Here is a 27,565-nt window from a genome sequence, read left to right on the forward strand (position 1 = left end):
AGCCAAACACACCAGTTTACCTTCTCGCTTCCCTATTCTTCCATCTGCCTGCCTCCAACCTTTGCAAACAAGTGAAGAGACCTAAAAATGAGCATATAATCGGAAGTAAATTGCAATGTATAAATGAAAGCAACAGATCTGCCAACATGAAAGGGAAAACTCCACAATGATGTTAACCATTGATCCTACGAGTAGCGAAACTCAATTCTTCCAGCTGATGCCTGAAAGCATAAATTGTTCAGCACTTTTGATTTGTTTAAGCAAACCAAAAGAAGGATTGAAGGGAAAATTAATTAGACGCAAATTTGCTTGTAAAAGAATAAGAGATACACAGAAGCGCTTCAACTGCTGCTTCTATCTTTTTCTTCTTTTCTGTTTTTTTCCTCTCTTTTACTGTTCTCAATTAAATGAGGTCATCAATTATGCCTAGCTGTCGACGAACATTTAGAGATAACATTGCCATTTCTTACACTTGGAGCACAGGAATCACCAACAATGTCCCTCAGATTTTCCTACGCCTACACTTTCATCTGCCTTTTTGAGCCTTGGAGTTCACACAATCTTCCTGAGGGAAGGGAGGCCAGTATTTCCTCTCATCCCTGAAGGTCTTGCCACTATCTCTACATCTTGAATTACTAGCAAGTCCAGAAGCATTGCCTTCTTGTGACCAGGGAGCGCACCGCCGAAATTTTTGGTTGTTCCTTCTCTCCGGCTGAAAGAACCTCCTGCCACGGCCATTGTTACTCCAATTCATTCTTTCCCGTATCTGAGGGTTCCTTGGCCAAGCTTTCGATTTATCTGCTGCCATTCCTGCTGATACAGATTGAACAGGAGCATCTGCTGAATGATAATCCTGGACACCTGGTTTGCATAAGTGTGTTGCACTTGAGGCATGGGCTGAGCTGATACTCAAAGATCCCGTTCCAAGATTTTGGTGATTTGGTTGTCCTCGAGGATATGAAGGAAGGGGAGGAAATGGGTGGAAAGGAATGCTTGGTGCAATTTTCCAAGGATTGTGGTCCTCAGAGTCTACTTCACAACCAGGGGTTCCCAGTTTCTGAACGAGGGTCACCGGAATTCCATATGACACAGTCATGTGGGAGAGATACCTATCCTGACGATGACCTACAACCACTTCGCCTCTAGGATTAATTAGCTCATGAGAAACATGATTCTTCAGTGGTGAACCAAACCCAGGAGGTACCTCATCTGTGCTACGCCGGACCAAAGTTTTCCCACTTGAAGCTCCACAATCCTCCTTAGTCTGGCTCTCATAACTGTGTCTCAGAACTTCAGCTGTAGAACTAAACTCAACATTTGAAAAAGCAGTTTTCTTAAGTTTCAAACATGGTTCTGTTGTTTGCTCTTCTCTTGACCAGATGTTTTGTTGAATTGAAACTTTGTCATCAGATGGCTGATCCCATCTACTCTTCCGTTTGCGAGTCCTTGTCCCAGAATTTGAATTATTATCAGTCAAATTTGCAAATGTTTCCCCATGTTGATCGAGTAAAGTCGGAATAATTGGTTGCTCCATCGGTTCACTAACACACACAATGGCATCACTGTCTCTTGAGCCTAGATCAAGGTGGCATTGAAAGAGTGGTAAATGAGACCGAGCAGTGTAGGATCGCTGTGAATCTGGTACCACATCTCGGTCTGATGGTTCAATTCGTTTAATTGTACGAGGAATCCACTTGTCTCTGAAGTTACGAGCAATTTGTTGAACCTACATACAGACATTAGGCTAATCAATAATCAATGGAACAAAAGTCCATAAAGAGAGTACAAAAGTCCATAAACAGGACGTCGATCTTTTCACCCATCTCTTGGGTACAAATATGTCAATGTAAAGCAACAACTAGCAAGCACCAGCATCAAAAATAAAAATGAAATGGCTATCACTTGGAGAACTGTACGGATGGTTATAGAAATTGAATTGAACTCGAAAGAGATCCAACATACACAATCATTAACAATATAATCTGAAAAGGTTACTCATTAACAGTACTATATTTTAACAGAAAAGAAATCAAAAGCATTAAAATTGAAGTGAAATAAATAACAACATAATTTTCATAGAAAATCTCACTATGATCCAACATACACAACATTGTAGAAGGCCATGGAAAGATTATTAGGCTTTATTATTCATTAATATAAAATTACACTTTCAAACATTGTATTACATGATATATATAATTAGGTTCCTAAGATTTCCACTTAAGTTGGCTCAAGTTACTAAGAAAATTCAATTGGTTTGTTATAGATATATGCAATCTCGAGATCTACTAAGGACTTGGTTAGTAAATTTGCAAATTGATCATTGGAGCTAGCAAAATATGTTAGAGCTTAATAGATTACACCGTCTCACTGGAGAAGTGACCATAAATCTCTATGTATATCTCTCTATAGAACACTAAAGGTGCATTTGGTTGGGGGTTATCCTTGATAACCTTGGTTATCCATCCAAAGTTATCATCGAAAACTCAGTTTGATTTAGGTAATCGATGATTAATATTCCATGCCCGACACGTCCGCAAAAGGGGCATGCAACCCGGAATCAGAAAACTGAGATTTTTCTTGATTCTGGGGTTAACAAAAAAATTTTACCCAAAATACCCTCGAATAAGAGAAAAATGTAAAAAAAAACATTAAAAATTTTAAAAAATAGAAAAAAAATGTAAAAAAAATAATAATAAATAAAAAAATGGGGAAAAATAAAATAACATAAAAAAAAGCATTAAAAAAAATTTAAAAAACATAAAAAATAATAAAAAAGTAAAAAAAATTAAAAAATATATTAAAAAAATAAAAAATAGAAAAAAAACATAAAAAACGTATAAAAAATAAAAAAACTTTAAAAAATAAAAAAACTTTAAAAAAATTTTAAAAAATAAAAAACTGAACAGAAATAAAAAATAAAAAACACAAAAATAAAGAAAAACGTGAAAAAGAAAAAATAAAAAAACGTATTAAATTAGATTATTCATTAAAACCTTCAAACAAACAAGTTTTTGTTGCATTACCTAGATTGAATCAAACAACATTTGGTTATGTTTTATTCCCCACAACCTTGGTTATGTGATTACTTGGTAATCACATAACCAAGGTTATACATGCTAACTTGAACAAAACACACCCTAAGAGATGAAATGCATGATAGCTTGGTTCCATAGTACATCTTCATGAATGTTCAAGTCCGAGTTCTGATTCATTCATGGGCTGTTTAACTTAAAATAAGCTGCCACGTAGCTAGTGTTATAGCACTATACTTTGCCTATACACTCAATCTAGTTATGGAAAACTACCTCTTGCTCTTCCAAAAAATCAGATTGTCTACCAGGAGGTACTTATAGCTCGATATAGATCTTCTATTTCACTATCTGGGGACAAACATACACAACCAACATCAGTGGAGCCCATGATTTAAAGAAGATATTCATCTTGATATAAAAAACCTTTCCTTGGCGCATTTTCAAAGTCTAAAATTTTTGACACCGCCATGCATTTTCCAAATCTATAGAATTGTTGATGCCACTTGCCACCTTCGATGATCATAATATAGAACTTGAAAAAACTAGCTGATCACACTCACTAAAAACAATATCTGATCTTGTAATTATAAAGTAGTTTAGTATCCTAACCAGTATTCTACTTTCTCAAATTTATTAATGGTTCCTCTCCTCCGGTATCAATTCAACATTCGAATCTGCATACGCTTTAATTGGCTACATTGAGTGTACTGATTTCCTATAGCATATCAAGCAGATATTTCTATTCAAAGATATACATCTGTCCCCTATGTGAACACCTCTATATTAAATATCTTATTTCACGCAAATCTAAAAGTGCGAATAAAGGTTGATGGAGATTAATTTTCAACCCTGTGATCTTTACAGTGTTTCATCAATTATGATGATATCTTCCATAGAGATAATAAAGAGAATATATGAAAAATAAAATGTCGAGTGATTTGAGACACTTCTAATGGAAGGAAATGTGAAGGAAGCAAGAACATGAAGGGTATCACATGCGAGTAGCATAGTGTAGGAAGCAACAGAAAATGTCACACAGATGAAGAATGTTGTTCGTGGAGGATGGGTCTCATAATAGATCTTACATACCACAAGAATGTCACATAAAGATTCCCACATTGTGAAAGGAGCAAGCAGCATCGAATTTTATCTGATTACTTCAGTTTGGTTTGAATCAAATGATTTAGCAACCACGTCATAATTTTTTATACTTTCTCATATCAAATTGTGTATTTCTAACATAAAACTTTATGAATGTTGAATTACTTAAAATACATATCAATGACAAATATTTTCTAATATCCAGAAAAAAAAATTGTGGTTTGGTTTCTTTTATGGTTAATCAAACCAAAATGTTGTCATGTTTTGATTAACCCAAATTAAACGAAGCCAATAGTAAAAAAGAAAAGAAATTTTTTATTCATTTTGGTTTAGGTTTTCAAATTTGAACAAAATAATGGACAGCCTCTAATCTTAATGGATTCCCCTCATTTTAATTTCTCAATCTTAAGTACTCTTAAGTCTGCAATCTGAATTTATTCAACTTACCAAAATATAGAATCTAAGGTCACCATTAATAATACTACCTTATTCTATATTCTCTTTTTTTATGAAGCAGTATTACACTTTTCTACTTCTCTCCTAGTCAAACATCAATCTTAATATTTTATTGCGAATGCATAATTTTTATATGCATTGGTTATTATTTTATTGTGCAACACTCAAAACCCAAAGCTCGGCAGATTGTACAAGGGACCAGAGTCCTTTGAATTTTATTTTTACTAACAAGTACCAGAAGATAACACATGCCCTTAGAAGCTCCTCTCCAATTTTCCACTTAATCTCCATTCATATAAAATTCACCAATATTTTCTGTTGAGTAACCAAACAATAACTCAAGGATTTCCTTTCCATCCATTTTATTATTGCTAAAACTTCTATTTCAACCTAAAACCATTAATTTCTAGAGCTCAACTTGATTGCAAGTTTTAATTTATTTAAAGTACGTTATTAACAATTACCAAAATATAATGACTTGTGGCTGATTAAATACACCATTTAGGTACCAAACCTAATAATTTGTCAAATACAGTTTAAATAAGAAAGAATGATACAAACCTACAACTACAAGAACATATCATTATTTGTGGCAGTTTCAATGGTAATAAGATTAGTACAAACATTAAAGTACACTATCCTATTGATATATGATTGCCAAATACTTCTTATGCTTCCAAGTTCCACCACAATTATTTAAAAGCTTTATTATATACTTTTATGCCCTTTCGCCTAAAGATTTTAGGAAAGACAGTTAGCAAAGATATTTACAAAGCTCCAAATGATGGGACTAACATGGATTCATGATAATGCGATGATGGTTTTGAAATGCAATCAGAAGAAATTAGGATGCAGTTATAGTTCAATAGATGAATGGGGGAAAAAGCAACAAGAACAACTCAACTCTGGTAGACAAATTTGGTCAATGTGATCAGAACAAAACATGATGGTCGAAAGAACAAATCATGAGAAAAAATATTAGTCAATCTAGATCAGAAACACTAGTACGACAGAAAAAATATAATCAATCTAGATCAGAAATACTACAAGGTTTACCTGGTTGTCATTATGCCTGGTTAAACTCAGCATTGATTCTTTGAAGCTGTACAGAGAAATGTCATTAATCCCCTTGATATACAAGGACAATGTTGAAATACAATATGAGGAAAGATTAAATAAAGATTGGATTGGAAATGTTGATCAGCACATCATTAAAAACCTGATACAAATGAGTAACGCAAACTAAGGTAACACATCCAAAATTCATTTACCGAAAATGGTACATATATGAAACCGTAGTGCACAACAATGACAAGTTATTGTTTGGTTGTGTATGTTTGCCTCATCCATCAGTAAGCCGGTCAAAATCTGCCTTGGTAAGAGACAAAGAAATTTACAAAAGAAACTATAAACTTTTAAGTTCTTATCAATGATAAACTTGATTACTTTAATATGGAGCATGCACAATCAAATGTATTGACAAGAAACACATCAGTCATTCTAAAACCAACCAATATCCAAGTCCTATCCACACACACACACACACACACACACACAAGAGGTTGACAGGATAATAGCAGGCTGTGTAAGTTTAGAACCCAAACAAAAACAATTGGACCAATGAAAAGGCAACTATTATACTCTAATATCCACCATCCTAAGACTACTTGACGTCCTATACTTATAAAGTGTCACTTGTAAATGGCATATTGAATTATTACCGACTAAATTCAAATCATACTTGAATGGTTTGCTCAGTCCCATTGGATATTTTGGTAATATTTCGTAATATATCAAATATACATAAAATGCAAATCAAACACATGGAAGATTAAAATCAAGGTTAACTAATGTGGTAAAAGGTAATTCGCTAGCCCCCCGCCAACCCATCCATGGGCCAACACGAAGAAAGTAAATCACGGATGGCTACTAGCCATTAGTGCAGATGGCCAAGGCATGAGGGAAAGCATGCTCGGACGCACCAAGTTTCACCCCCAAGACCTCATGTGGCAACACCCTATGTCTTAACCACCGCACCACCCCGAGGGGACAAGGTTAACTAAGCATCATATACAAGTTTCATTATTTGAACTAAATAAACACAAATGCAATGCAATTGTATGATGCATACAGCTAATAATACAACAAAAAATATTCTAATAATTTGCTTCTAACCTCTCCATTCCGCTACATGGAGGACCTTTATTAATGTGCTCTGGGGTAAGAATTTCTTTTAATGCAAGAAACTCCAGCACCTGCATGAATATAGTTATTTAACGAAGGCAACTATATGTTATTTTAGCATAAACTAATAACTCAATTGCACAACAAATATATGTTCCTATATATTAAAGACATCATAAGTTCCACGAGTGAAGGGTGCAAACAAAAGTGTACTATAGATTGGGTTGACTTTAAACCCAGGCAATATCTAAAAAGAACATGATACTAAAATGAATAAATTTGCTAACCTTGAGAAGCTTTCGAATTATAGGAATTCTACTAAATATACTTCGGTTCTGCTTCATTATATTGTGCAACATCTGCAAACCTAAAAAAGAGAAAGCAAAAAGAAGAAAAAAGCTTATTATGTTTCAAACATTAAGTTTCATTTGCACTGTAAAAATGTTAGACGATGCAAAGCATTAGAATATAACATACCATTCTTGTTGGTTATATCCATCAATACTGTCCGAGATTTTGTTTTGAGGAGTGCATCAAGAATCAAGGAAAGGTCCCGTATACTAAATACCATGGAAAGTTAGATACTCACCACATAATAACCAACTGTATAAACAGCATAAAAGCTAACTTTTAAAATTGTTAGATATTTATCCAATAAACAATAGACCAATCACATAAGGGGCATAACAACTACCTTTGAGAAGCGCCTCCAACATTATCTCCTGCTGCTGCAGTCAAAAACAGAAGCTTTAAATAGCCTCTAGTAGCATCCTGTTCACAAATAAAGAAATAAAACATTGAGGATAAAACATGATAATAATGGTAAAATGAAAACGTTAGCATAGATAAGATTGTAATTAAGCAAATAAAATTTAGAAAACAATTCATATAACTTCAAGACATTATAGTGAATGGCAAGATGAAGCAGGTCTAAACAACATATACTCAGGCTAGCAAGTAACCACACAATGCTTATCAACTAGTAGCTTCATGGGGTTTAAGAGTATCCCACAAAACACTACACCATTATTTTGCAAATCATCCACATAAACTGTTTATGTTACTACTGTATTCTGATTTTTTTTCTCATTTTCATCTTCTATTTCTTTTTCTCTAATGTTGGGAATCATATAGTAGGGGATAGAGCCCAATGGCGTAGAAAGATCCACATAGCCAACCCCACCTAGTGGGATAAGGCTTGGTTGTTGTTGTTGTTGTTATTGTAGGGAACCATGTTTAGGGATTGAACCTATGTTGGTTGGATTCATTTGAGCATCACTTTAGGGATTATATTGGGGTCTTGAGTTGGAGTGAAGTTGGAGCTAATTTTATCATGTTAGGGTGTACCTAAAGTTAATGTTGGGATTAAATTGGGTCTCTGATTAGGTGAATTGAGGAGTGGTGTAGTCTTCTTAGTGGTAGTGAGATTTGATGAGTGATTTAGCTTGGGCTCGTGATGGGTTTAATTTAAACTTCAAACGCTTGCTTAATGGTTGATCCAAATATTGAAGTGGACCAGTTCTACAGAGAATTCTAGTTTAGTCATTAGTGGTTTATCTAGGGTTTCTTTCCTAGAATATATTCATTACCCCTACCTCTTTACCTTGCACGTTCCAACTCCCCCCACCCACCCACCACCACTTATCTTGTGTCCCGAAAATCCCTCAGGAGCAAAAACCCCAAACCAAGGTCTATGATGCCTGTCAGTGATGCCAACAAACTCCTATAAGCCCTGTTGTGTTTTCATCTACCGAGAGACAAACGGCCTTGACTCTTTCTTTTGAGTGGTCACCGATAAGCACAGATGGAGTTTTCCCTTCCCTCTCCTCTGTGGTGCTTCAACTAGAGTTAGACAGCATTGATGTTTCCTCGATTGTTTTTTTACAGCTTGAGCAGTCAAAGCCAGTATTGTCCCTTGGTCACAAACTGATTGTTGAAGCACCTTCTTTGTTGGTGAGATTTCCCTTCATCTGTGTTTTCTTTTTTGATTTATTGCTGTGACATTTTGATCACTATGAATCGGGTGGCACCTCTTAATCCATCTTTTACCAATTCCTTGTTGAAATATCCATGGTGTTGAAATCTCTATGATCAGCAGTTGGATTAATAGTCAGTATATGCTCCTGCAATTGTGTTCCAATTCAATTCCTTTGGTTATGAGTGAGCATCCTTCTTCCATTTCTGTTCCTTAATCACAGGTTATTAGATGGCATGGTTGTGATTCCAACCTTTGATCTCTTCACCAAGATAATTTCATAGGTTTGTAGCCTCTGCCAAGTAAGTGGAGGATTTATTTTTCTTTCTTTTTGTTGGTCAATTTCTTGAGATCTAATGTTCGGATTCTGTGATGGTTTGGAGCTGACCTATGACAAAGTTATCTTTCTTTTGTGAAAAGTGCATTGGTTGTTAAGGAATCCTTTTATCAAGGTTGGATCTCACCGTTAATCCCTTTGGTAAATTTTGAATTATTCATCATAATTATTTTGATTTTAGAGGCAGAAGTTGTGGAAAATTTCTTGTAGCTCACTTCCAGACATGGATACCTTACCCTTGCTTGGTTAGTATCATTATTAGTGTCATTATTCAACTGTGCTGCCCGACACGACACGACACGACACGACACGACACCATATTTTAACCACTTTAGCCGAATATACATCTAGACAAATAAGAAGCATACATTAAGTATTACGTATAAATTTTCTTTTATATGAATTATGTTAATTAACTCTACCCATGACTAACTATCTCATCATGGCCGGTCCAAAGTCCGGATAAAGGAGGGTTGCGTTAGATTGTCAACCAGCATCAAACTATGGCAAATGTTCAATGAATAGCCCACCCCACCTAGTGGGATAAGACTTGGTTGTTGTTATCGATGAATTATGTTAATTGGTTTAACTTGCATTATACATTACACATTATTATAATTTACATGTTCTTTATTTTATACACCTTTTATTCATATTCACTTGTACAAAATAATAAATTGCTTAGAATAATTAATTTAATTATCAAATGTTAAATGCAAATTTGTTTATCTTGGTTGTTTAGGTTGATTAATTTGTTGTATCATTTAATAGACAACCCAAACTTTTAAGTAATAGATAACTCATATTTTTTAATCATATGAAGCTATACATCATTGTCACAATAATTAATGCTCTTATTTAAAAAAAAAAAAAAATACCATCCATGCCTTCACATACCACAAATGTGTTATGTGATTACTCAACCCACATTTCCTGCATATGCATTTTAAATATTGTCTTTACTAAGAAATTTATATTAGCCTATACAAAATATTGCTCAGTAACCTACACCAAATGTTTGACCTCATAACTAGTAGAACCACTACCTTACAATGAATCAAGAACAAGATTGAATAGCATCAATATAATCTACCTTCCATTTAAAAAACAGATGATGAGTGAAGCATATCAAAATAGTCCAAAAAGAAAGTAAAACTAATGTTTATCTATGTTACAGAATAACATAATGAATATAATCCTAAAGAAGCACAATATTAAATGGAGTAGAACTAACCTTCCGCTTGCTAATGCCCCCATTTGCATCCAACAACTCATTCAGTTCTTTTTCAACTGCAGAATTAGGGAGGCCAATTAAAATTTTGGTGTTCATGACATAAAACAACCAATACCATGAGTATTAAGGCCGTTACCTCTCTCAAACCCAGCATTGCTAGATTGTACTGATGATCTTTTAGATTTTGGTGGCACTACAGCTTTTACACATGGCTTGATTTTTTTTACCATTTGACTTGACTGAGATGACTTTGGAATGTTAGTTTTTACCATATTTAGTTGCTCATTACTAGTATCAGATGTTGAGGCAATGTTTACAGAATCAGTAATGACGTCAGCAATCAACGGAGAAGCTTTAGAAGGAGAATTAATTTGCTGAACATCTATCAAGGGAGAGCAAAGGATCTCTTCCTTTTGATTATCCAATGTGTTTGATCTGTCTTCAGGTAATTTGACCTCATTCATGCGTCTAGAAACAGAATTCCGGGCCTTTAAATTGCCAAGACCAGTGAATACGGTGTCATTATGGCTAGATGCACATAAGGTATCTTTCAATTGTTGACAATTATCTGTCACTGAGACTGGAGAACACTCATCTAATAATTTCTTTTTTTCAATAGAAACGTATGTATCTTTCACAAGGAAATCATGCGCATCAGAGTTTGACATATCAATATATGATGCCTTTGCACTAGCTTTGTGGACCATAATGGGTTCAGGATATTCATCATCAGTATCGTCTTGAACAATTACCTCGGTGCTCAATGGATCAGCACCAATATAACCTCGACAAACAGAAGAACCACAAACACATTTTTTGGCAGCAGCACCAAATATTCGTACATAGTTGTAATCAAAGGTGAGTTCTTCGCCCTGGGAAAGACCATGCATAAACAAGAAATAGCAGAAGAATCCTAGATACTAGATATCATAAGCAAGATATGTCAAAATCTATTCTCAAAAAAAGAGAATGCAAATACAAGTGCAACTAAAGTAGGAAACCATTGATGATATTTAAATGAATTAAATCACTTATTATTATATTAACTAAACTTTCATCATTCTCCCTCTATCCCTTATAGCTTCAATTCTAACAAATTCCTACTTAATCAAGCATTTAAGATTGAAATTCTATAGTTCCATTAGAGATACTGAAGGAATTTGAATTGACAAGGAACAAGCATGCATGATCTTGACATTCCAGTAGTTTCACCAATTATTGACGATTTATACTTCCCAATACTTAGGATCTTCATTATAATCGACATCGCATTGCTACTATAAGTTGTTTCATGGTACTTTAACTTGGTGACCCCATGAATTTGATATTCTAAGGGTGTTAATTTTCATTTAACCTTTTTGGCCTGCTTAGGGAATTGTTAGTCAAATTTATTATAAAAGAACCACAAACCAATGTTCTGCACCTAAGCAATTTTCTGACACTTTAATGATAAACTGTGCATATGATTGTGAAATTCCCTATTAGAAGAGTTTTAAAGACTTCACGTAGCATTCTGCTCCAAGATGTGCTTTTCTTCCACATGAGCAAAAGTGATATCATACAGATGTACTACAGTCACTATTCAATCTGCCAACATAACTATGTAGGAAAGCAAAAGGAACTATATAAGACAAGGTTACTTTGTGCTGGTTTTCAACATCTGCTGCTAAGCAAAATTTTAAAAGGACAGATTTTGTAGCACCTTAATGGCTAAAATGAAATTTTGATGGTTAGCATATTTTCCTCAGTGGCATCAAGCCAAAGTAATACACGGACTTGATGTGTTGAAGCAGTCCAACAATGGTCCATGTAATGAATTTGTTAAGGTTGACTCAGCAGTTATCTCAAAAGCTTGCCTTGACTTGTTAGGCGAGGACCAAGACCACCACACTTGTCCATGCGGAATAATGAACATGGAGCATCCTTTCTTCAACATGCTCCCTCATGCTCATTATGACCTAGAGGTACGAGCCTTTTTTTTATTTTGACATGCACAGGATTCGAACTTTAATGCTCTTATTCCCATGTCATATTGTTAACCACTTATCTCAAACACTTGAGCTGTGACAAGAATAATTTTATATAATTGAACACTAGTCTATGTGGGCAGGGAACATCAACAAGATTGATTGAAGAAACCCACCATATGAATGGTAGAAGAAAAAAGCTTTAGTTCCTGAAGAACTTGGACATTCTCTTTGGTTAGCCAAGAAAGTATGGTGTAACTAAGCTACTGCTCTTCCAGCTATTCCTGGAGAAATCCACATGATCTACTACTTCAGACTCTGAACTGTGTTATATAAAGTTTTTTCCACAATATTTCTGAAGAAATAAGATGGTTGGAGTCGTCTTGTTAAGCAATAAGTTAGAAGATGAGCCCAGGATCCTGGCTGCTGAATGATCCTTGTCGTTTACCTAATGATGGTTCTGGTCATTGGGAGCTATGATTGACTCAGGAGTGGGTGACTACTCATGATCTCATTAAGGAGTGGCATTGACGGAAGTTAACCCAGCAAAGAACTCCGATTGTCCATCCCATCTCTCTGATTGAAATGGTACTTACTGATTATTTTTAGATGAAGGGTCGATATAGTTCTCTTATGTATCAGAAAGTTTGTCCCTTGTTTGGTAATGTTTGAGGAGACATATATGTGAGGATTCTAAAAAGTGGATTTCTTCATTTGGAAAAAAAGTGGTGGGATGATTGGGTGCATGCTCTTAATGTGTCACTTAAATTCTACTTAAAGTCTGCTCAAACTCCAGAAATTGGCCTTTGTGTGACTGAATTGTTTCTTCAATGTTTAATTTTTATAATCTAAATACAATTCAAATAATTTTTTTTGTTCCATTCATTCAGTGCAATTCCTCAAAACATAAAAAAGACTGTCTTCTTACATTTTTCCCTTAAAAATGCTTTTCTATGTCAATTATATGTTCACACTAGAGTAATATATATTAGTATTTGCCACACAAAAAATGGAAAATTGCATGCCTATTATGAAAGCTACATCTGTTGCTATTAACAGATAAAAATTTGAAGAATAAGGTAGGCAGTCCTAAAACATCAAACATATAACCTCAGTTCAACTGATATAAAGAAAAGAATTTAAAATAAAGAAATGTTACCTTTTTTATATCCCTTATTGCAAATAGTCCAATGCAAACTTCTCCATTTACCATCCACTGCTTGTCAAGAAAATATATAACCAAATTATATAAATATATTAACAAGTTATATACTAAGGAAAATGAAGATAAACAAAGGATATTTGTTTTTAAATTAAAACATATTCAACAATTTATCCAGATAACAAAAGAAATTGGATGTAAAAAGAAATAGAACATGGCAGCCAGTGTAGTAACCAAGCAGATCTCTCCTCTATACATGTCCTCTCTCACCCCATACCACACATTCCCAGCCTCTTCTCTTCCTAACTCAAGATATCTTCCCTCTCCAGTGCTTTCTCTCCCTATCTCTGTCACCACTTTATTTCTCTTCTTACAGGCTTGATTTGCAGAAGTTCTCAATGTGAAATTTTCTTTGCTTATTTTACTCTAGTTCACCTCTTTATGTTTGCTTTCATTCTAAAATAATTAAGCTTCACCCATGCCAATCGAAGATTTAAACATCCATAAGCATTCATTAATGCAAACACAGGCAGCATGACCTAACAGTATGCTCTTACAAACTGATATCAGTAGAGAGGATCCTACTCTACCTTAAATTATTTTTGATATATTAGTTATATTATTGACGTCCAATATACATTAAACATGAAATAAAATATAAAAATAAAAAATTTGTTTTCTTATAGGTAATTAGAACATATGGGATTAAGCTGAATAGTTTCTCTACTCCCAGATGAAGTCAAGACAGACCAGCCTGCAACAACCATATGGTCGACATAGGTTGGCAACAGCCATATATTGACATTAGACAGCATAGAGAAATTGAAACTAGCAAAGACTGACTGGTGTCAGTAGAGAGTCTCACATTGAATAGGAGGATATATAAAATAAATTGTTGTTGATGTGTTAGTTATATTAATCTGTGTTTCATCGAAGTGTCACATACATTAATAAAAATAATATGTTACAGTAAATAGAGCTTACACAACTCCATAAGACAGTATTGCTTTAAAAAATAAAACAAGAAGTTAACAATGTGCATCAGCTTATTTTACAGTAAAATTACTTGCAGAATCTTAACTAACAACACAGTTGTTTTCTTGGTTATTATGCTCCTGATAAAAAATAAAAGACACAGCTTCTTTGAACATAAAGTCCCTTCGCAAATCTTAAAATGAAGTGATCCAAGTTAAGCATTACAGTTGAAAATTCCATTTTTAGTTAAAATAGTGAATGCTCTATGAAACAAATTACACCTTCCTGGATAAACACTTGAACACTGAAGGTTCTCCGAAATATGCATTACATGCTTAATAACATGTAGTAAAAGCTGAAATAGAGTAAAAAAAATAACCTTCTCAGTCCGACAATTAGGCTCACAACTATGATTGATAAAACGTCCCAAATTTCCTTTTGCACATGCATCTATTACCTGAATCAAGTAGAAAAAGAAGCCTAGTTATCTGAAGAAAATTAACAAACTAACATGCATAAGATCCACTTGATTGACTATTATGTAGTTAATATTTTCTGTTAATTTTCTCCTACTTGATAAAAGATAGTGATACATCAATAATTGGGAAATGTAAAAAATTTGCAATCATGATTTTGAAAAAGCAATCTGTGAATCTTTCCATTACAGATATTATTCGTCTGTAAACACAAAATATTTTTTTAAAAAAAAACCCCTCAACCATCTAACATTTTCTGTAACATATAACAGTAACAGTGTTGTAAAGACATCCACATTGAAAATTATTGGCAAGCATCAATCGATGCAAGGGTACGACAAAACCACAACTTGCACTCATGATTTTAGAAAAGAAATCATCAATGATTCCTGCCCCCACTATGACTCAGATCTTTATTCGTCTTTAAGCACAATGTGGAAAAAAAAGAACTCAATCATCTAATGTTTTCCGTAAAGTATAGTGAAGAAAATCCAAAAGTCTTTTTTACATATTGCAAGCCAAGATATGTTGCAACTAGCATTGAAATGCTATGAGAGCAATGGTGTTTAAAAGATAGGGTAAGATGAATAGGCCAAACCTCACCACCATTCAAGGTCATGAAGTAGAAATGCCTCTGACCTCGGGAACCGTAATCTCTTTGACGGGCTTCATATGTAGCAAAATCAAGAACCTAGAAAATTAGCTGAGAACTCAGTGAAGTTAATTATTAAAAAGAAAGATCAAGATGATCATTCAACTTTGTCGGTATGTTGAATTGTCATTATTGTCAATTGATGAGGCAGGCAAATAAATTAATGAAAAATTGAAACTTTTGTTAGAAGAACAATAAATCACATTCATGCACCATATACACACATCTATCCCATTGTAAAAAGAATAAGTAAGAAGACCAGAAAAGGAATTTTAATTCTACCTCTCCTACATACTCAATGAGAAACTGTCCACGGGAAACATTATGAAGCGACTGGAGCCCGAATCCTTTTTTCCCACAAGGAATAGACTTGAGTCTGGAATATTTGCGTTTCTGGAACTGCTTCCAAAAAATTTACTATGAAACACAGTCCATATGTTCAACCAATAAGTAGTAGATGCAGACCTGTTGATTTGAGCAAAGCTCCCCACATGGGCAGGTTCCTTTGACACACTCTATGTTGAGCATCCGGTTCAAACATTGATCTCTACAACCCAAACTGCCATCTGAAGGAGGCTTACAGTGACAAACCATGATCTGCTTTTTATAAAAACAAACAAAGGGAAAATGTTGATGATGAGGAGGACAAAAAACAATGAGAACCTGCATATTCATCTAAAAAAGGAAGAATTAATTGAAAAAAACAGTTCTTTTAAAAGAGAAAGCAAGATAAACCTAAGAGGTATGCCACCCACTAAATTAACACACAGGAAGAATAGCTATGCTGATGACTAGCAGTATTTTTCAAAGCATCGAATTTAGATGAAAGTCAAAAGCATTTCTACACACGGACAGTAGTATGGTAACTGGTCAGTGAATGACTTTCAAGCTTGATGGGATAGCATCTCAGAGAGAGACTTCAAGCACAAACAATAATAAAATTACATTGACCCCAATACTCACATATTATAAACAATGAAGGTGCATTTTGCAGACAAAGGCGAATGAGTGTTTTGACAATAATGAAATTCAAGGCAATTTGCTGAAGAGGTAAAACCAAATGTTTTGGAAGCTAAAACTAAAGGGTGAATCGTTTGCCCTACTGATTAGGTTTTCCAGTTCACTGAATGTTTTCTATTAATTGGACTGGACAAATTTTGCTTTCCACTCCTGGTTGAACTGATTTAACTGGTCAGTCTGAGTTTCTTAATAAAAATAGAGGCAAAATGAAATACTCTCACTAGTTACAGTTCCTTTGCTCAACACGCTTCTTTGGAAAAAAGGGTGGAAAATCACACAGCAACATACCTGTAGAGCATTCATTAGATTAAATTTAAATCATAATTTGTATGACATTTATCACCAGAATATATATCTTTATTCCTTTAAGATACCCAACTTTATTAAAGTTTCCTTTGTAATTACCCTGACAATTTGAGTACACTTCCTGCCCATTTTTATCCTAATATTCATGTTGGTCAAATGTCCTATTCGTCTTTCATCTCTCACAGTGTGCTGAACTACTACTTACCTCTATTTACTGTATCTTTCCTAAGTGGAACAAAAGGAAAGAATCAAAACTAGAATTGTTTTAATCTACAAAATCTACTCCAGATCCCAACATCCTTACCCTACATGAAACCAACTTCAGCCTTAATATTGGTTTGTTAGTATAAGCAGCAAAAACATATGTAAGCTACACTTCAGTAGTATTCCCATTTTCTTAATAGATGCATAAAATAAAGATACCATGACAACGGCAATCACATCAATTCTAGGGAAGATACATGGTGGGATAGCTCCCACACAATGCAGGATGAAAAGTAAAGGTAAAGAAATTTTCTCAATTAACTCCAAATCCTTGTCAACATTGACAACTGCTGTACATCTATTGTTCCACAAAGAAAGTTCACGATAATTACAAAATGAAGATATGCATAAAAGATTTTCTTGATGAAAACAGAATTCACTCTGAAAATCAAAGACTAATTACACTACTGCATAAAAGAGTTTTAAGTGATGACATTGCTCCAAACCTCATCAATTGTCTGACTTTTCCGACTACGATGAAGATACACATTGGATTTGACATGTACCCAAGGAGCTGGCTGGTTAGCTGAAAATGACAGAAAGAATATGGATCAAAAGGATAACTGTTAAAATGCTCAAGTACATGTTAGTTATATGACTGCTATATTTGCTTTATCAAATAGCTCATGATTCTACCAACCTAATTTTGACTTTACAGGTAAAACAAAATTTTTCTTAGGAGCATCTTCATCACAGGAAGCATCAGTAATATCCAATTCAGCATTTATCTCTGAATTTGTCTTCTCTTGTGGTATAGAACAATCAGCAAATGCCTTGTCTGTGTTATCCTTGCAAGTCCTGGAAACATTATAACACGTGTAAGTCTAGTGCATAGCTAAAGGGATCTGTAAGACACATATCAGTTCCAAACCAATAAAACATGCCATTACATCACCAAAAAACCTTTTTAAAAAGCATTTCTCACCAAAAAGCAGTCATATAGAGAACACAAAAGACAGTTATCTACTCAAATACATGAAAGAATCTAGTAAATTGATACAAAGGTAGAAAACTAAAACAATTTTTCATCAAACAAATTATTCTGTCTGTTATGGGCAGCGATGTTTTGCTCTTCGCATGTGAACTGGTGCCTCTGCAAGAAGCTAAAGTTCATTCTTCTTAAGCTCAAGCATGTACAAAATTACTCAAGGTATAAAGTATCTGAGATTAGGAGGGTGGTAAAAAGTTGAACAACATTAAACAATTGCAGTTAGCAAAAACTACAAAAGGTAAAAAAAATGTTGTTACAGTGTAGCATTACTTGTGACCCTATCTGTGCATTGTAGTCTAGAAATTTTTGAAAATTTACATTTCAGTCCAGAAATATATTGTTACTGCAGCAACAGAAACTGTAAAAAAACAAAAAAAAAAAAAAAACTACATCAACAGAAGGGAATACAAGGGTTTTTTGAAAAAGGATATCATCTCATCAATTAGAGCTGACATAAATCTACTAACATCGACAAATCTTGCATTATCTAAGTATTATCGCATTGTCTCTTTGAAAATCCCTTTTCATATTTAATCAGTTTTCAAATATTATATATATAAAAAGCATACAAAAACTTATCATATTGTTCTCTATTAAAAAAATACAATCATTGACATTGTTTTACTTGCAGTTAATTTGTTTATTATTATATTTTTTGCACTATGTTTATTGCATTGCTTCATTTTATATTTATCATTATTTGTCAATATTTAGATCGCCACAATGGAATGAGATATCATAACAACCACCAAACATATGCGACATGTAGATTTTTAGAGTGAGAGATATTAGACGCATTATACTCATGCAAGCAAAATGAAAACTAGAACAAAGATACCTCTAAATTCATACAAATTCATAGAGAAAAGAGGTGAGAAAATAGAGAAGAAAATGAAATACAATGCCCGAAATGCATGTCATCATAAATAGCAGAGTATGTGATCATTTCAATTATTGAAATCACCAAAGTATTCTTGTTAGGTTAAAATTGGATCAATCAGAGCAGAAAGAAGGTGCGATGGGATGAGCAAGTCATGTTCTTCTCCAACAGATTGTTGTTATGCAACACAAGCAAGTGGGAAAAAAGCAACAGGAAAATCATCTTAATTAAAATTGGAGAGTTTTCCAAGGTCATATGTATGACCTATTTGCTAATTCCATGGGTCATTGATAGGATATTTTAGATATTATTCTATCAAAGTGCATGTGTATCCTGGTCATTTCACTATGGTTTTATTCAATTGCTGTGGCAAACCTTTTGTATAAACAAGTCAAGCACAGGAATTTTCCAATAAAAGCTAATGGTGATTGGAGATTCAGTATAGAGGCTGTCACTGTGTTATGATGCCCACTTTGGTTCAGAATTTTATTACAAAAAAAAAATCTAAAATCTTTTCTCGTTTCTTAGGAAATAGGATAGTAAAGTTGAAAAAAAAAATATTTAGAATTGACTTTTTTACATATTTAAATTCATTAGAGGTGAACGATGTGATAATTCTTTCTTTAATTCTCAATGACTTTATTAGAATTTCGTTTCTTAGAAAATAGTCTTAAAGTTAAAAAAAATAAATAAAATAAATACTTAGAATTGACTTTTTACACATTTAAATTTATTGAGGGGAATGATGTGATCAATATTTTTTCTTTTTATTTTAAATGATTTTATTTTAGTTTCCAAAAAATGCAAACTAAAAATAGAGAAGTTTTAGTTACCAAACAAAACCTTGACACTTCAAAGATGTAACCACTTCAAAATGCCCTAAAGCACCAAGAATTAGTACAATTATATGACAGCCAATCAAAACTCTCTGTGAGAAAAAATACAATGTTAAGTAATTTATGTGGTATACTCTGTCATCAACATAAAATTGACCATAAAAAAGGATGTCTCAAGTTTAGTGTCCTTGTAGTCAAATAATTTAGTGGGTTACTCTCTCACAGCAATCTAACATTTAATATAAAAAAGAACACATCTCGATTTCTAGCACTGCAGCCTGACTGCATTAAAGCTTCTATTTTCTCCCAATCAAATGATCAAAATGCATTGAACTCCCACCAGACAATACTCAGTAATGCAAATCATTTTAGATTTTTTCCACATCAAACATTCAGGTTTTAGTAATATATCTGACAAAAAACAGACTATTGTCCCAGGAATCAAGTCTCACATCATAAATATTCAAGTAAACATTAAATATGGTGATTAGTTCCTAAATGACTAATAAACAATAATAGCCATTTATTTATCCATTCCATAAACCATATAGGATTTAAGCGCAAGTGTTTCTAAAGTAGAATAGAGGAAATCATAAAACATTATATAAGATATATTAGTACAAAATTGCAGTGGCAATTCCATACCAGTTACAGTTAGTTTGCTCAATGGTATCTGCAAGAGCAGTTGGAATGCATCGCCATTTCTGGCAATCATCACAAAGCACCCATGCTTGCCTCTTTCGTAGAGATTGACTATCTAATCCAGTGCTACTGTTCTTCAGTTCCGACTCATTACCTGCAGGTACCAAAATAAGTGCGAGAGAACTATGTCAAAAGTTACATTGCAATAGAAATCATGTCAATTCCTAACATAAGTACCTCATGTCTAGCAGGCTAAGATTTTAAAAGGAAAGGTGATAAAATTTATAAGCTGAGGTAGTTTAGGCTTGATAACAAGCAAAAATTTCCCACTTATCAATTACAATTAACTTACAAGTTAATGTTGGAGACCCTGATGTGCTCCTGCAAACTTCCTGGCCAGCATCTAGTATCTGGTTTTTCTTTTTGTTTCTTGTCTTCTCTAATTTCACTACATCATGTTTCTTTTTGTCAAAAGATTTCAGTCTGTGAGGTCTTGAAGAATCAGTTTTAGTTGCTTTCCCTTTAACCAAACTCATTCTGCCACTTTTTGTTACTTTCTTTCCTTTAATTTTATCAGACATCAACAATTCTCCTTCTGGCTGTATATTCCTGATAGAATTATCAGGCAATGTCCAGGTTTTGCACTCCAGCTCTTGCAAGGGTTCTTCATTGTGGTCCAACTCTGCCTTTCCATGGATACTAGACTCACCAAGAAATGACCTTATGGAAGCTTTCATGTTGGCTTCATTTTTAGACTCTAAGGATACAAGATTTTTTCCCCTATATCCATTGCGTTTCTTCCTAACATATTTTAAAGGCTCTGCAGCTATGTTCTCAGTCTTTAAATTCTGAAATTTATCATTGATCAAAGTATCCTCATATAAGTCATATGCTTTTTGCATGGTCTTTTCAACTTTTTCTACCAAGACTTTCTTATTTCCAGTTTGATGCTGCATATCCAACGGTAAAACTGACTCATGATCTTCTCCAGCATCCTGGAGCCTCAAAATATCAGTATCAGTGGGAATGGCACTGGCAATTGGATTATAAATATCAGAGTCAGGTGAAGATTCTTGATCGAGCAACTGTTTTTCAACAACCGTGTGAACCAAGGCTTCCAGGCCCATTTCAGATGAAACACCAGGGCACTCCCCAAGCATGTCATCAACAGATACATCTTGTGTTAGAGTACTTTCAATGTCCTTATCAGCTTGCTGTCCATCTTGTTGAACAAACGATACAACATGAGCAAGCACACCAGCTTCGCCATGTATATTGGGTATGCCCACTTCAGCAGTACTACTTGAGTTTGGTAAAGCAATATCACGGCCTTCTAGAGAACAATGTGAATCAGCAACATTCAGGACATTCAGTTGCCAATTATTTTCATCTTTTAGGTGGGCGGAATCAGTTGAAAAGGATAATTGTGTTTGCAGTGATTTAACAATATTACCCCTGCTACCAGTTTGTATTTCCCCTTTAGCTCTTCGGTACTGAGTTCTTTTAAAGGGTTTATTCTGAATCTGATCCAAAACAAAAGTGGATGTTCCAGACCCATCATTCACTGTGAAAGATGTCATTAAGTTGGAAGATTCACCCCAGAGAGATCTTCGTGCCATTCTATTGAAGCAGCTTCTTTTCCTTGTGGGTTTAATTTGTATTGAAAATGATGAACTGGCATCAGCTACAGTCTTGCACTTCCTTGCTTTATTCCTTTTTCTAGTTAAGTGATTGGGCTTTGAATCCATCTGTTTATTTCTCAAGGACACAGCACGCTTTGGATTGGTTCGCCTAAAGACAATCGTAGGATCAAGTTTTGAATCAACCATCCCCCTTTCACTCACCTTTCCACAGGATTCTTTTACATTGCTACAGCTAGTAGATGACATGTTAAAATTACCAGTGGCTGTTCTGTCATAATTGGTTCCTGGTGAGGGATCAAAAGAGTGACCCAATGCAGCAGTACATGCGGTGAATGACTGCCGCAAGGATGATCCCGCTCCTGAGAAGCAAGAAGCAACTTCCTCAAGGGAACCTTCACTTAATCCTCTAGCTATGTTTGAAACGAGATAAACAGCTCCGTCAACAGTCTGCTGAGGTGATACAAATTTCCCCTCAACACAAAAAGCATCTTGTCTCAGCTCTCTCAAGGAACTTGAGCATAACCCCTGGTCATCTAGTGAATCAAATGGCTCATGTTTTTCACCATTGCCACAATCTAATACAGGTAGTTTATCCTTGGGAAGGCTACATTCAAGTCTGTCAGCATCTAAAAAAAGTGTGTCCTCCACTTTACCAACTACAAAAGAACCAACACATGTAGCATCCAAGTTATCAGAAAAAGTAATGCAAGGTTCCACTTGCTGAGGCATTAATCCATCAACGCTGATTGAGGAGCAATCAATTGTTAGTCCAGGATAACCCAGAGGAGGTATTCCACCTCTCTTGCAACCTTTCTCATTGCAGGACAGAGCAATTGAATCTTCAACTTTTAAGGCACCTGCTGCTGCAGAAGTTTCATAAACATCTGTAGATTTTAGTGATGATGACAAGCTTGGAATTCTATGATGCTTTTCTTCATCAATAATCTTTGCACCCTTTAACAACTGTTTGTCCTCTAAGTCGAGGTAATCATTCATTTTGACAGACCAAACAGATCTTTCGTATGTTTCAGTGTTCTCCTTCCTGTTATCAGCACTAGAATGAATACCTCTGCCACCACAATCAAAACAAGTTGTGCTCAAAGACTCTCTAGGTACCACATCTGTAGTTGTATCTGGTGGAATAACACACAGACCTTGGTCCGCAACAAGAAGGCCATTTTTTTCAAAAGATGGCAAATGGTTCTCACAACTTTCATTAGTCTCCTTCATATCCTCGACACATAATCCAGCTCTATGCATAGATACAACAGAATTACCCGTCCAGTTATCCGATATGGAGGAAGCAAAGCCTTTTGCTGCAACTGTTTTTTGGTTTTCAGCTGAGACTCCCTGTTGTATAATAAGTGTATTTCTTTCTTCCTCAACTCCAATAAAACAACCAGATTTTTCATTTACATCCTTTATCTCCTTGATGGATGCTGCATGCTTGTTTCCAGAATTGAAAATAGAGATTTCTTCTAGATGGGTATATCCATTCACATTATTGAACGCCTTTTCAGTTGTACCAGTATTGTTATCCACCAGCACGGAAAACTCTTCAAAGCTTGGTAATTCCTCCTCGTTTGTTATATAAATAAGCCCATCATTGTTCCCCTCGAGTATTTCATCTCCAAATGCTCCCGGCGGTCCAAACAAAATATCTCGATCGCCAAAGGAACCCCTCATTTCTAAGACAACCTAAATCATACCCAAATTGCTCGACAAATGATCCAGCCACCTGAAATAGAAGAGAGTAAAACAAAAACAAAAAAAAAGGATCAATTGAATGCCTAAAATAACAGTTTTTATCCCGTTACCGAGCCCACAAAAATCAAGAGCGCAGAAAGAGAGGAACACAGCCGAAGAAAGCCTTCAAATATATGACCATAGAAAACCTACATTGAAAACCCTGGAAAATGTCGACCCGAAAATCCGCCGGAATAAAATCCCCCAAAGGGGAAGCGATAACCCTAATCGTAATCACAGAAACAGCCAATCCAGAGACGAAAACACGCTTTCATCAAAACAATCCAACGACATCGTCCCAAAACAAACCAATAACAAAAATTCAGAAAACAAACAAAAAAAAAAAACATTACACGCGGAACGCCGAATACCTGACGATCCTAGGGACGATAAAGGAAGGAGACTCAGCGAGAGATCGCCTCCTCGTCGGCGTTCAACCAACCTTTCTCTCTCTCCTCTCTCTCTCTCTCCCTGTCTCGGTTGGTGTTACGGATTTAATAATAATCAAAAAACGAAAATAAATAGGACGGCGGCGCTTTATAGAAATTGTTTTTCTTGCCTTCTACGATTTCGGAGGGGGCAGATACTTCTTCGACTCGCTCACCTATCCACCCGTTCTTATCCTGAGAGCGGTCCCACATCCGGGCCCAACCTATTTAGCTAATAATATCCTTCCACGTCAGGAAAGTCACTCTTAGGGTGTGGGTTATATATTCTCATGGTCTTTACGCGGAGCGAAGGAGAAAAAATTTCTGTTTATTTCTTAATTTTATTATTAAATGATAATTGTGTGTAAATACAATATATTTTTGGGTGCCTAAATATAGTAAAATGTACAATTTGAGAGGAGGAATGCAATCCAAGTGTTGGCCTATGCCACAAAGATTTTGGCCGTTTAGGTTTGAAATCTTTTATTTTATCTTTTTAATTTTTCTCTAATCTTAATTAGATTTCAGTTTAATAGATGTTGATGAGGGAAGGTTTCAAGTGGTGGATTTCAAAAGGAATTTTAAGCATCTTGGGATTCATCTTACATTTTGAGTTATTAAGTTCCAACAAAAGTATTGGTGGTATATGTATTCTTCGGTTGGATAACATAGCTAAACTAAGAATAGTTATTCCGTTAGATTATGAATTTCTATTTTGAGTCATTTGGATAACAACAAAACGCGTCGTTCGCCAAATTTGAAAATACTTTCCTAAATGTTAAGATCCAATCTCTACTCATCTATTGAACTCCCAAAAGCTCTAAACCTTGCTCCTTTCTTATACACTTAATTACTATATATTGCTCCTCTCAAAGTCTAGCGTTGTCATCTACTACTCGCTCCTCCCCATATTATTCCTCTTGGAGCCCTAATACATGTTTGTTTAATCGTGCTTCGAGTAATCAGATTCGACAAAAATATTGTGATGTGTTATAAAGAGTTTAAGTTATGCTTATGTATATTACTATTTGTGTGTGTGTGTGTGTGTGTGTGTGTGTGAGGACTTTGCAAAGTATACACAGAGTTTAATTGTTATTGTAAAGGATGATATAAACCATTCGATAAATCAAAAGTGTTGGAGTTGATGCCTTTTGACATTAAAAGTCCTAAAAGAAAGGTGTTTAGGTAAGCAAAGAAAATCGAAGAGGTGTAACAACTTTTGGGCAAGAAGTTGTAAAGACATTAAGTCTTAGACAAGTTAGTGAAAGTTCTAAAAGACCAATGAGTTGTTGTAGTTATGTGTGATTGTAATCTCAGGGTTCACATGTTTTGGACAATATTATGCCGGATATGATGTCGATAAGCTTTGCATGTAGAGAGCCTACGATCTAGAAAAATGGCTTTTTGGTTATAGTCATGGTAGTTTAATCAAAGAGCTTTGCATATGCCTACAAAGGCCTAAGCTAGTACAGTTGAGATTCTCAAGTGGATTGAGTTGGTTGATGATTGTTCTAGTCTACTAGCTCGTGAATCGATTGCTTTCTATTAGGTTTGAGTAGACTAAAACAAGAAAATTCAATCAACTAAATAGGATTTGGGTTTACTAAATTATTGATAAGAGGCACGCGATGGATGGTTTTTAAAATTCTCTCGAGTGACCTTGAACGTGTTAGTCGATTGAACTAAGTTAAGAGTATTCATAGGCTAGTTGTGGGAGGTCTCTCTATATAAGCAACAAATGAATTTTGTCATAATATATAGTGGATGAAATTTACATTTGATTTCTAGTCTTGTATGACCAAGACAGAAGATTCTTTTACTAGCTTAGTGATATCTTCTAGCTAAACTTTATTATGTAAGGAGATACACAACCTATACAAAATTTCTTTGCCTTATCCAAAGAATATTTTCATAATGAGATTCAAAGCATGACCCGTCTAATGAATTGATAAGTTGTGGAGAAGGACCGACAGTAAACTGCAAAAAAAAAAAAAAAAAAAAAAAATCTTAAGTTAGCATTGCATTCTTTCATTTATTGGTTATTATTTTTTGTTGAGTTTTGAGTTTAATTCAAACTATTTCTTTGCTTATTGTAATGCATAGATGTATGCATTTAGTCCCACATTGCTAAGCAAATAAAGGTTGAAAGGCCTTATATATAGAGTCATTCCATCCTTACTTAGCAAAGTTAAGGAGACCTACACGCATGCGCGGGCCGAGCCCAAATCAGGTGGTTTCGGGGGGTTCGAGCCGGAAATCCATAAACCGGGTGCGACGCACGCGATCATCGCGCGCAGGGGGGGTGCAAATCCCCCGCTCGTGGGCCTCACGCTTGCAGGTGACTATTCTCTCTCGAGCAATCTGCTCTCTCCTCTTTCCCTCTCTACGTGCTCTAGTTTCCTTGTCCTGAGGCTTGGTTTTTAGCGATATGAGGTTGAGTCTGAGTGCGACGTTCGTTTTGGAGTGCACCTACGGACGACGCGAGTGGTTGTCGGATCTAGATAGTCGGCACGTCGACGCTTCAACCGGAGATACATTTTTCTCGACCTCTCTTTTATTTACCTGTTTACTGCATGCTTGTTGTTTTGGTGCAATTTTACTACTGTTAGTGCTCTCTTTATAACAATAATTTTAGAGAATTTATTGCAAACATCAGTAGACATGATAAATGATAGGGTAACGGGGTCTGATGAGGCTAGTGTCAGACCCGAAAGATTTTTCGGGCAAAACTTCAGACGTTGGCAACAACGGATAAAATTTTGGCTTACTACACTAGGGCTATTCTCCGTTATAGAAATAGATCCTCCTTCATCTGATGAAGAGGAACCTGCCTATAGTGTTGCCTTACAGAGGTTTAAGCAAAGGGATTATCTCTGCCATGGGAGGATCCTGTCTGTCCTCTCAGACGCACTATTTGATGTATACTACTCAACATCTTCGGCTAAAGAGCTGTGGAAATCTTTGGATAAAAAATACAACTCCGAATATTTTGGTTTAGAAAAATATACTGTGGCAAAATTCCTAAACTTCAAAATGATTGAAGGCAAATCTGTGGTTGAGCAGACACATGAATTCCAAGTTCAAATTCATGGTCTTGCTGAAGGAGATATGTCATTACCTGAAAAATTTCAGGTCTTGTCTATCATCGAAAAATTGCCTCCGAGTTGGGAAGATTTTGGCATGACTCTTAAACATAGGAAAGGTAAAATATCTCTAGAAGATTTGATGATTGCCTTAAATATCGAAGAAGAACAT

At 35.0% G+C, this 27,565-nt stretch overlaps 1 protein-coding gene across 1 annotated transcript; it reads right to left on the reverse strand.

Annotated features, from left to right (window-relative positions):
- Positions 1 to 271: 271 nt before the first annotated feature.
- On the reverse strand, positions 272 to 24,407 carry LOC122008572. The gene is made up of 18 exons (XM_042564339.1): positions 24,254 to 24,407; positions 20,846 to 23,874; positions 20,497 to 20,647; positions 17,785 to 17,942; positions 17,591 to 17,670; positions 16,020 to 16,151; positions 15,837 to 15,953; positions 15,501 to 15,593; positions 14,806 to 14,883; positions 13,449 to 13,505; positions 10,459 to 11,194; positions 10,323 to 10,378; positions 7,471 to 7,547; positions 7,254 to 7,336; positions 7,064 to 7,143; positions 6,768 to 6,847; positions 5,649 to 5,694; positions 272 to 1,726 (listed from the first exon to the last, which is right to left on the reverse strand). The coding sequence occupies exons 2-18, from the start codon at positions 23,820 to 23,822 to the stop codon at positions 527 to 529; spliced, it is 6,201 nt and encodes a 2,066-aa protein (XP_042420273.1). The 5' UTR covers positions 23,823 to 23,874; positions 24,254 to 24,407; the 3' UTR covers positions 272 to 526.
- Positions 24,408 to 27,565: the final 3,158 nt, after the last annotated feature.

Source organism: Zingiber officinale, chromosome 8A (assembly GCF_018446385.1).
Source record: "Zingiber officinale cultivar Zhangliang chromosome 8A, Zo_v1.1, whole genome shotgun sequence".
Taxonomy (NCBI): domain Eukaryota; kingdom Viridiplantae; phylum Streptophyta; class Magnoliopsida; order Zingiberales; family Zingiberaceae; genus Zingiber; species Zingiber officinale.